Source organism: Pelophylax lessonae, assembly GCF_965119305.1.
Source record: "Pelophylax lessonae genome assembly, chromosome: 6".
NCBI lineage: Eukaryota > Metazoa > Chordata > Amphibia > Anura > Ranidae > Pelophylax > Pelophylax lessonae.
The window spans coordinates 266,858,568-266,871,067 of record NC_138773.1 but is presented as its reverse complement, the minus strand read 5'-3'; the positions used below and the strand labels follow the sequence as shown (position 1 = coordinate 266,871,067).

The following is a 12,500-nucleotide window of genomic DNA, read 5'->3' as shown; positions in this document are numbered from 1 at the left end:
ACCCCCTGGTCGGAATGGGGGTAAAATCTTCCGGGGCTTAAGTGGTTAACAACCACAACATACAGGGGTATACAATGCACTATTGACATAAATACTTATACATACAGACACACATACACACTCATTATAGATTGAACTGGTTGGACTGGTGTCTTTTTTTCAACCTCACTAACTATGTAACTATGTAATACCCAATCAAGTACTAAGAAAAGAAAAATAGCATTTTTGTTTGCACATGATTGGATGCCATCAGTAACAGTGCTTTTGATCATTTACTAAGATCTGGAGCAACTGCGCTTGCAGAGGGTAACTGCACTTTGCAAAGTGCACAGTCTATTTACCTTTAGTAAATCAACCCCATTGTGTAGATGGACACCTGGTTTGACCTGCTTCTGACCATTTTCTCAACTGCTTCAAGCTTCTTTGGCATTCCCATTAACTAGGGAATGCAAAGGCAGTTTAAAGCAGTTTAGATGATGGGTAGGGAGGTAAAAAGCGGTTCTGGCCTAATTAAATGCTATTGACTCAAATCCTAACTAATTTAAAATATTTTGTACTTTTTACCTGCAGATTCTTCTAGACTAAGAAAAATGCCAACCAAGAGTTCCAAGATCCTGAGCTCTACCTTTTCTCTGTACCCACTGCAGCCCCTCCTTCCAACCATTAATAAATGCGCACCCCAGAACTCTATTTAGCATTCATGCACTTAGACCTTAACATTCGAGATTTCGAGCAATGCAAGGCTTTATCAGTACCATCTGGATTAACAAAAGTAGATTTAAAAGCAACTAAACATGGTGGAAATGTATCATGTTCAGGCTTGCGCAGGTGCTGTGACTGCCAAATACAATAGCAGGCACTGAGGATTCCTTTATCCATCCATTTTTGGGCTGACAATTAATTAGGCAGTCTGGCCTTTAAACTATAAATAAAAGGCAAAACCTTAAGTTTAGTTTTGGATAGAATGGAGAGGGATTAGAATGCCTGTCGATGTTTTATTGCTGTCTTTTTTGGGCTAACAACAGAAGAGGAATAGAGGGGAAATCATCCGTTTGGGACACTTGCAACCCTGACGACCACCAGGGATTCCCTTACTTTGGAGGGATTTCCTCTCATTTCCTATTTGGCTATGGAACAAGAAGTTAGGGAAAATAAAAAAAACTCCCGAGTGAGATACAAATGGCAAAACAAACAAACAAAAAAAAATAAAAAAAGAAGTCTTGCATTTTGTTCTACCTTAAGATTTGAGATTTTAAGATTTATGTAAAAAATAAAGGCTACAAGTTATTTTTCAATAAACAATCATGTTCCTGATGGTGGCAAAAGAGGTGAAGACCAGTCAACTGAGTATATAAATTGTGGTGCAATAAAAATGCACATGCCTTGTGGTGCATCGGATAGGTGTATCGATGGCAGCGGACCGCACTTAGTTCCATGTGTGGTGGTAACGTGGTAAAATGCACATTTTGAAGTACTTTAAAACAAAGCACAGATATGAACACAGCCTAAAACAGTGGGGATTGAATGCATGTATAAGAACCGTTTGGTCTGCCAAAAGTTTTGCAATGTTATGGACATGTTGTGCAGGCTCTATGTCATGCTCCCTGCTGTGCTACCTGACTGCATAGCATAAGGAGGGAGACAACACTATTTTCAGAGCAGTCTATTCTATAAAACGCCATCCATCTGCATATTAGTCATACAGTATTTTCAATATACAATATCTCACAAAAGTGAGTACACCCCTTACATGTTTTTGTAAATGTGACAACACTGAAGAAATTACACTTTGCTACAATGTAAAGTAGTGAGTGTACAGCTTGTATAACAGAATAAATTTGCTGTCCCCTCAAAATAACTCAACACACAGCCATTAATGTCTAAACCACTGGCAACAAAAGCGAGTACACCCCTAAGTGAAAATGTCCAAATTGGGCCCAAAGTGTCAATCCTCCATGATGACATAACAGTCTTGGAGAGGTATTTGGGGTCGTTATGTTGGAATACTGCCCTGCGGCCCAGTCTCCGAAGGGAGGGGATCATGTTCTGTATTTCACAGTACACGTTGGCATTCATGGCCCCCTCAATGAACTGTAGCTCCCCAAGACAAACTTGCTCAATAGGGTTTAGGTCTGGACACATGCTTGACCAGTCCATCACCTTTAACCTCAGCTTCTTTAGCAAGGCAGTGGTCGTCTTGGAGGTGTGTTTGTGGTCGTTATCATGTTGGAATACTGCCCTGCAGCCAAGTCTCTGAAGGGGAATGATCATGCTCTGCTTCAACGTGTCGCAGTACATGTTGGCAGTACATGTTGGCATTCATGGTTACCTCAATGAACTGTAGCTCCCTAGTGCCAGCAGCACTCATGCAGCCCCAGACCATGACACTCCTACCACCATGCTTGACTGTAGGCAAGACACACTTGTCTTTGTACTCCTCACCTGATTGCCGTCACACATGCTTGACACCATCTGAACCAAATAAGTTTATCTTAGCCTCATCAGACCACAGGACATGGTTCCAGTAATCCCCGTCCTTAGTCTGCTTGTCTTCAGCAAACTGCTTGCGGGCTTTCTTGTGCATCATCTTTAGAAGAGTCTCCCTTCTGGAATGACAGCCATGCAGGCCAATTTGATGCAGTGTGCAGCGTATGGTCTGAGCACTAACAGGCTGACCCCCCCACCCCTTCAACCTCTGCAGCAATGCTGGCAGCACTCACACATCTATTTCCCAAAGAGAACCTCTGGATATGACACTGAGCACATGCACTCAACTTTTTTGGTCGACCATGGCGAGGCCTGTTCTGAGTGGAACTTGTCCTGTTAATCCACTGTATGGTCTTGGCCACCGTGCTGCAGCTAAGTTTCAGGGTCTAGTTGGCAATCCTCTTATAGCCTAGGCCAGTGATGGTGAACCTTGGCACCCCAGATGTTTTGGAACTACATTTCTCATGATGCTCATGCACTCTGCAGTGTAGTTGAGCATCGTGGGAAATGTAGTTCCAAAACATCTGGGGTGCCAAGGTCACTGGCCTAGGCCATCTTTATGTAGAGCAACAATTCTTTTTTTTCAAATCCTTAGAGTTCTTTGCCATGAGTTGCCATGTTGAACTTCCAGTGACCAGTGTGAGAGAGTGATAACACCAAATTGAACACACCTGCTCCTCATTCACACCTGAGACCTTGTAACACTAATGAGTTACATGACACCGGGCAGGGAAAATGGCTAATTGGGCCCAATTTGGACATTTTCACTTAGGGGTGTACTCAGTTTTGTTGCCAGCGGTTTAGACATTATTGGCTGTGTGTTGAGTTATTTTGAGGGGATAGCAAATTTACACTGTTATACAAGCAGTACACTCACTACTTTACATTGTAGCAAAGTGTCATTTATTCAGTGTTGTCACATGAAAAGTTATAATAAAATATTTACAAAAATGTGAGGGGTGTACTCACTTTTGTGAGATACTGTACATCACTCCTCACTCACTCCAATGAATGCCTGGAGCTTAAAACCCCAATCTCATCAATTTATTATGAAGCCACATAATAAACCAATAAAATACATGCGTATTTATAAAATAAAGTGCATCAATAAAAAGTGCAATTATATGAGCGTAAAAAGTGGTTATTCTGTGCCAGGTCCATAAAACTCAAAGTGCACATTCATAATCAAAATCTTCTTTCCTCATTACTTAGTAACACCTTCACCCGCCATATCACACAACACTTCAAGTCCTTTGGGGATCCACTCAACAGATGTTGTTGACACCTAAATTAAGAAATAGGTCTGATCACGTGTGTAGAGTTATCCATACCTTAGAGAGCCTTTCTCTACACTTCCTCTAAACTCAAGAGCTAAACTATATTTATTCAGTAAAAAGTACAGATAAAAAACTTGGGATATACTGTACAGACAGCAGCTGGTAAGATAGGTTAGGGTAAGGCTTCATTCACACCTGAGCATATCATTTTACTTGTGTATAGGGGTATATATACACACACACTTATATGTATTTATACACATACACACATATAGGTGTGAAAGGAGAGAAGTCATATGCTTGTTAATTATTTCATTAGCGCAAGCATAGTGTTCTGCTACTTTCACACCTATATATGTGTATACATACATACATACATGTGTATGTGTATATATACCCCTACACAGAAGTTCTGATGTTATGCCTGCCTCCAAAGACCCCCAAAAAATGCCCAAAAAAACGTCTGCTACAAAAACACCCAGGTGTGACAGCCAGGGGCGAAGCCACCATCCTGTTCTATAGCAGATCTAATAGAAACAATCTTTTCTCTATAGCGGTCACCCTGACATGGAAGGGTTTGGTCACCCTGCCGTAGCAGTCAGAGTCAGTTAACCCTACACTACACTACAGTCCCCTGACACTTAACACTTTCCCTACAGAAACTATATTTTTGAATCTAACTATAGTGGAAAATAGTACCCTAACTACACTAGATATCCATTTCCATTTTGCTGAAGCCCTGAGCCCCTGAGCAGCAGTAAATATTTAAGCTGTCAGTAGATTAGCCTTTAGTGGCTCTGATTTTTGGCCCAAAAAAAAAAAAAAACAGCAACTGAGCATGTGTAGTGCAGGGTGGGACAATGTATCACTGGTTTACTGGCACTTATTGTTTTACATTGCCAAACCCTGCCAAACGGGCCAGCCTGAAGTGATCTAGCAGGCAGGACCTAATTTTTTGACTAAAGATCCACTTTAAATAAAAATCTTGGTAAGGATTAGTGATAGGGTTATTTAGACTTTCTGTAAGTATTATTAGACAATTAGCTTAAACTGAACACATTTTCAGAGTTCTAAAATAACAGAGAATATAAAAAGAGAATATAAAAACACAAATGGGCGAAAAAATGGCTGCAATTTGCATATGTTTTGTTAAATTTGGCCTGTGTTTTTTCTGATCCTCATGTGTACTTTTTAGTTTTTTTCATGGTATCAGTGGTGAGCAAACTAGACATTTTAGTACAGCATAGATATTGCCCATGGAATTAAATTTCATTCCGCATAAATCTATAAGGCCCCTTTAACACTTGCAGACCATTCAGATCCGCCTGTCAGTTTTTCAAGCGGATCTGAACGGATGCCCCATGCATCTCTATGGGGCATTGGATGTCAGCGGAAACATGTCCGCAGATATACGATCCGATCCTGTCCATCAAATCCGGACGGATGGAAACCCTATTTTCCAGACAGATCAGATTGGATGAGAACGGACAGGCGATCCGTTCTCATCCGATTCCCCCATAGAGGAGAGTGGGGATCTGACACCTCTGTCTCCACACACAGAGCAGAGACTGCGCGGTCATCTGGCTGCTCAGCGGGGGATCGGCGGATCGATCCCCCGCTGAGCAGCACGGCTCCATCGACGAAAGGGAAAGGGCCTAAAGGTCGTCAAGTATCCAACTTTGTTAAATGATCTTTTAAGTCATAATATTTACAGGATGTAGATCCCTTGGCACCCAACCTGCAGTCCAAGGGTAGCATGCAGCCCTATATATTTTATTGTGCAGTCTCGAGTCCCAGCAAACAGTATTGGTAGTGGAAGCAATGATTTGTGAAGGATGTTTACTGGCAATGATCCCGAATAGACATGTTCCATGCCTAAAGTCTCTAACTGTCTCCTGCAGCATTTTCCAATCTCTCATTACACCTGTAGAATTTCTTTAAGTCTCCTATAATATGTTTATAGGCTCTGACAATCTTCTGTAGCATTGCATATAGGGGGGTTATGTGGGGCCACCCCCAGGGATTGCATTCGAGGCCCAGTTGAGTCCCTTGATATCCAGTAAGTTGGCTACCAGGGATGTAGATAATGTAAGCAAAAATGAAAACTGTATTTTGAAATTCAATACATATGTAAAATACACTGCCTGGTCAAAAAAGTTGTCACCAAAAAAAAGGTCACACACTCTAATATTTTGTTGGCTTTAATCACAGCACGCATTCACTGTGGCATTGTTTCAATAAGCTTCTGCAATGTCACAAGATTTATTTCCGTCCAGTATTGCATTCATTTTTCACCAAGATCTCGTATTGATGATGAGAGAATTGGACCACTGCGCAAAGCCTTCTCCAGCACATCCCAAAGATTCTCAATGGGGTTATGTTCTGGACTCTGTGGTGGCCAATCCATGTGTGAAAATTATGTCTCATGCTCGCTGAACCACTTTTTCACGATTTGAGCCTGATGAATCCTGGCATTGTCATCTTGGAATATGCCCGTGCCATCAGGGAAGAAAAAATCCATTGATGGAATAACCTGGTCATTCAGTATATCCAGGTAGTCAGCTGACCTCATTCTTTGGGCACATGCAGTAACTATCCAATAGGATAGTTACTACATGCTTAAGTTAGTTAGTTAGTTGCTTAGTTAATTCCAGGTGGCGACTTTTTTTGGCCAGGCAATGTCTATAAAATAAGTATAAGTGAAAGAAATACAAATGTATTGCATGAAAAAGCTATTCATTAGGCAGTTGGATGCTGATGGAATTGTATGGACAGCAAAGACATTTTTCCAGATATCAAGTACCAATTAATTAATAATAATGGCGGATAGACTTTCTACAAAAAAAGGGTTGGGAGGCACATAGTCTGAACAGGCAGCACCAGCTCTACAGAGTTATATGATTGCTGTTCATAGTTACCAGCCAAGTTCTCCCTTTTGTCTTCCTGTTAACATATGGTACTAACCAACTAATCAACTAACAAACTGTTTGTTATGGGGAATATGTACAGTTTGTGCAGTCTACACCTACATCTAATATTCTGATATACCCAGTCTGCGATTAATTATGCTGACATGTAAGCCCCTCTCCATGGTCCAGGGATGCCTGGGTTATTATGGTGTTTTTGGCTGATTTCCATTTTAACTTATAAATTGCAAATACATAAAATATCTAACAAATACTGTAAGTATCACACTACCAATATCTAGTACATGTAGGCTGACAATGTAAATAGTATGCTTTGCCTTACCTTTCGTTGCCAGCAGTGACACAGGTACAGCAATAACTACGACAACTACTGCCCCGACCAGCAGACCGATAAACCACTTCACCCATGTCTGGAAGACATGTTCACAGTAAACATTTTGTTAAAAAGCTAAAAGCTTTGAAATCATTTTTATTTATTTAACATGAACCTCAAAGTAACAGAAATAAAGAAAGAGCAATTGCTTGTTTTTAACAGGTGCGGGTTCCTGGGCTGCAATCCAGATCCTAGCTCCACTAGATAGTGAATCACTGACCGGTTACAGACATGGAGGACAGGAGTTCAGATTCTTCTGACTTCATTGGCTGTATATTAGTTCCAGTTCTGTGACTCAATAGGCAGTGAAACCAGAGACAGGATTGCAGCTCTGGAGCTTATAACTTTTAAGGCACCAAAAGCAGTTCCCATTTCTACCATCAAAGGTTTTGTTTAATTCAGTATGCGGTATGCCATGTACTAACCCCTTCTTAGACTCTTTATCAGAGGTGTAAGACAGACTTCCCAATACCATTCTAAAATATTAAATGTGTCAACAACATGCCAAAATAAAGTTCAAACCTTGATGCCAAAATACTTTGGGAACAGTAACAATTTTGCAATATATATATGAATTAGTCAAGTTCAAAACTTATAGCAATGTCTAATATTAGTCTTAAAGAAAATCTGAAGCTACTATATTTTCTGGCGTATAAGACTACTTTTGAACCTCAAAAAAATCCCCCAAAAATGGGGGGGTCGTCTTATACGCCGAGTATAATATCTCCAAGGTAACCTAAGTATAAGTCTTATATGCCCAGTCGTCTTATACGCCGGAAAATACGGTACCTAAAAGTCTCTAATTTGGCACTGCAAACATAGGCATCTCTAGTTTTCTTAATAATCTCTCCATGAACCTTGAGTTTTTGGAAGCTCTGAAATGCATAAAAATGTTTAACCCAATCCCCCAGAATGATAGGCTGGCCCTGCCCTTTCCTGCCTACTGTGCTCACTATTAGCTCACCATTGCCATGTGTGGCCAAAATGGCCAATAGTGTAGCTCGTACTAACTACAACCTGCACTGTCCTCCTTGGTGGCCATTCACCAATGGATGCAATCATCTTGACTGGGTTCAGTGAGAAATGAAACAGTGTTAAATTAAACATTTACACGCACAGTGTAAGAATTCTATGACACAAATTCTACATATTTTATGGGAAAATAATTGCAATATAATCATTTTACAACATTGTAAATAGCAAAACAGTTCAAGTTTAGTGCTTGTTCATTGGCACTCTCATTTTCTTTGTATCATCGAATAAGAAAATTAAAGAAATTATCACAGCTTTTCTCACAAAGGTTAATACTTACACCTTTCCTTTGTAGTCAAACACTAAACTAGTTTTTATGACCCCAGTGACCTGGATCTCTAGAACATTTTGAGCTTCCCAGCAAAAAAAAAAAAAAATGAATCATTAACTTATTACAAGCAGCACTCAAAGATTTGTTTTATTGACCACAAAATATGCCTATACAGTATAGTATACAAGGTGTATCTAAAATGTTTGGTGAATGTTTGGATATCTCAATGGCAACATGGGCCAGGTGTGCGTACATGCACATGGCTACCCAGAGGCACTTTGAGAAGCTCCACCTAGCGTGGAGCATACGTGACTGTCAGGGTATATACGCTGTGGGCAGTCAATTCTTGGCTTAGTACGGGGTACCCGTTTTCGATCATCCACTATACTCCCCTGATCCTGCAGACTTCTTTATGTTTCCCTGCCTAAAGAGTGTCCCAAAAGGTGAACGTTTTGCGGACATGGCAGTACTGTGTGTGACAGCAGCCATTCTGTGATCGATTCCTAAAGAGGCCTTTGCTGACAGTTTCCAAAAGCTTTTTTTACAACCGTAAATTTAATGTACTGCATTATTCAGTAACAACATGCCAGGTTACATAAGAAATATAAAGGTGTGATTTTGTAATATGGACCTTACAACACATTTTGTATCAGAGCATATTATGTAATACATTGACTGTGATATTATGACTGTGTGTCAGATATGATATGGGAAGTAACTTGTTTATGGTGATAACAAGAAGGAGACTTGCAAGAGGAGGTTTTACTGGGTCAGCAATATAAAACAACATTGTCCACAGGAACAGCAATGTTCTAGTATCAGTGATGCTTTTGCATCTCACCCTCCAGGCTTTCTGGCTGTAAGATTACTTAAATGTGGTTGGTGGACAATGTGATGGGTTTTTTGGCATAGAAATTTTATCTACATTCTCAGGAGGAGCCATACTCATTTTTGAATTTTGGTATTCAAAGGCAATGTTGTAGTTTCAGTTCTGTCAAGCATACTGGATGCCAATGCCTCTATTCCAAAAAATCCAGATTGTTATTTTTATTTCTGTCATCATGTCAGCCAGTTTCCACTCAAGGAGCAATCCCACAATCTGGCCTCAGCCCCAAATTTCCCCAAATTTTTCCTGTCTCTAAGACATTTTGTATTCTGTTATCATTCATTCAATTTGCTTTAGGACAAAAACAGTGCACAAAAGGTCCTCGCGTTTTTCTATTTGACTTTGCAGCACTACCTCCATAACCATACCATGGCCATTTGGTGTATATATCATAAGACTAGTCACTCCATTGTATTCCTAATAATGCACTGTTAAACCGTCATTGAATAACTGTAACTCACTCCCTGTAATTCCTTTATTGGATATAAAAAAAAAAAAGTATAACAAAAGCTATAGCTCATTGATTTTCATAATGTATTAATGAGCAGTAGTATCTCTATCTGTATCCTATTCTCTCTCTTTATCATCTAGCATATCCGGTTGGTTCATAAATCTGAGAGTAGTGCTGTTGAAAGTACAAGGTAGAGACAGATTAGGGCAGAATGGGGCCCTACGCAAGGTAGCAACTTTGCCTCTCCGCCCATCCCCTTTTCCATCCCTTCCCTTGAAATAGCTAAAGATTGCAAAAGGAACAGAGCTGCTCCATTTATATTGTCTGTACTGGAATGGCCCCTTTAGACATTAACTGACTAGAAGTGTATCTTCCCTTGTGATGTGACATTGTCAAGAACATCAAGTACATGACCGTGCCTGAAGATCTGTGCGTGCAAATATTATAGCCATTGGCCCAGTACATTGGATACATGCCCATGCTCAAGCTAATATACATGCTCACAATAATACATGTTAGTGCAAATAAGTGTGCATGTCGAACACTGGCTTTGGCACCCTATTTAAACAGCACACTAGGAGGAATCTGCTGAGTTGTTGTCAGCTCTTGATCAGATCTGTATTCTGCTATCCTGTGTTTGGCCTGACTTGACACCTGACTCTGCTGTATTCTGATCCTCTTTTGATGACCTTTGTTTCTTTCCTAACTTCATCCTCTGCCTGCTTGTTTGGTACCTCAGTTACTCATTTGATACCAACTCTGGCCTGGCTTCTGACCCTACTCCTGGCTTAATTTGGTACATCTGCTACTCAATTGTTGCTGACTCTGGCCCATCTTGACTAAAGCTTTGCACTTGCAAGTACAGGAGATCATCCTGGGTGCAAGCATTCTGCACAAGTTCCAGTCCAAGCACCTGAAGCATCCCAGCAGTATGCAGACTGCCATCTTACCATCCACTGTGTCAGGACCTACCATAGGTACCTATGCCACTCCACGTACTGCTATGCCCTGTCACCAGCTCCAGGAGGTATTGAACAGGAGGTGTAAGGGAAGCCCTCCCGTCAGCCTGTGCTCTACTACTAGGAATTTTACAGACAGATAGGTTCATAGTCTTGACCCTTTGCGCTATCCTTTTGGTTTACTTCAGGAAGATGGACTCCATGGACATTCATTCACTGTTTCCTGGGCTCCTGCTTAGGTTGTCTTGGGGATGAACTCATCCTGGTCCACGTACTGTTGTGGTGCTGCCATACTACAGAAACCAACATGTCTATAAAATAAATTTCTTTTGTTGTCTTATTTTTCATTAGTATTAGCCTCCCTGTTCTGTACAAGATTCTGACAAGGCTAATGCTGCTGTGTAGGGTTGAGCGAACACCTAGATGTCCGTGTTCGACGGGTTCGGCCGAACTTTAAAAAAAAGTCCGGGTCCGTGTCCCGGACTTTTACCGAACTTTTCCCGGACACCGAACCCCATTGAAGTCAATGGGGACCCGAACTTTAAGGCACTAAAATGGCTCTAAAACACCAAAGGAAAGGGCTAGAGTGCTGCAAATGGCAGCAAAACGTAATTAAGAGCATGGCAAGTGCTCTGCAAACAAATGTGGATAGGGAAATAACTTAAAACAACAAAAAAAAACAGAAAAATAAAACAATGTTCTTCTTCATCTCTGAAGGACGAGGCCCATATGGAGTAGGAGGGAGGTTAAGGTGGTGGTGGATGTGGCGGTGACATAGGCGTGCGCACAGGGTGTGCTGGGTGTGCCTGGGCACACCCTAATCACCTAGGGCACATAGCATTGCCAGTGAGGAGATGGGAAAGATCTCCCTGGGACCTGCTCTGCTCTATTTCTCCTTGCCTACAGGTACATGGCCCCGATACATTACTCTCCCTGCTGGCAAACACATGCATGTGTATTTCAACTTTGGGGTGCACACCTTAATGCAATAGGCTGCGCACACCTATGGGCGGTGTAGGTGGAAGCGGCGGTGGAGGAGGACCAGGGCCGGATTAACAGCATCATGGGCTTGGTGCTGAGGATTTTGAAGGGCCTTAGGGCCGTGCCTTGCCATGCACCCAGAGGAGGAAGGGTGCAGCCATGCATGCCTAATTCAACATGGGATGCTGTCTCTGAAGCCCATAAACACATCCATGCATCGCCAACTGTCCCTCCTTGTCCGGCCTTCACGCTGTGTGGGGAGGTTCTGAGGGTGCTGCCTGGGGAAGCGAGCATAGAAGCCAGACTTCTGTGTTTACAAGTGACAGAAGAGCGGTAACAGTGAATATGGCCAACCCGGGGCCTATATAAAAGGTAGGGGCCTGGAGCTGCAGCTCCAATAGCCCCTACATTAATCTGGCCCTGAGGAGGAGGACGAGGTAGCCAACACTGCTTCTTTTCACAAATTTTAAATGAGGGTACACCCCAAAAGAGTGAGAAAGAGCAAAAATGGAACAATGGGTGGGTAAGGTCGGTATCCATTGCTATTCTGCATAAGGTACGGAAAAGTCCCGTGGGATCCATGCCTGGTTCATTTTAATGAACGTGAGCTTGTCCACATTGTCTCTGGACAGGCGGCTGCGCTTGTCTGTTATAACGCCCCCAGCCGTGCTAAATACCCGTTCAGATAATACACTGGCTGCAGGGCACGCCAGCACCTCCAAGGCGTAAAGGGCAAGCTCAGGCCATGTGCCCAATTTGGAGACCCAGAAGTTGAAGGGGGCAGACCCGTCATTCACTACATGTAGGCGTGTGCACACATACTGCTCCACCATGTTGGTAAAATGCTGCCTCCTGC

At 41.9% G+C, this 12,500-nt stretch overlaps 1 protein-coding gene across 1 annotated transcript in view; it reads right to left on the bottom strand.

The window, feature by feature from the left end:
• Positions 1-12,500, bottom strand: part of LOC309558737 (dipeptidyl peptidase 4-like) — a gene marked incomplete at its 5' end in the record, with an annotated part of 178,779 nt that overhangs the window by 124,004 nt on the left and 42,275 nt on the right. Inside the window, one exon of the mRNA XM_082261785.1 lies at positions 7,014-7,101. Within this exon, the coding sequence (XP_082117911.1) occupies positions 7,014-7,101 (88 nt within the window). The remainder of the gene's footprint in view (positions 1-7,013; positions 7,102-12,500) is intronic.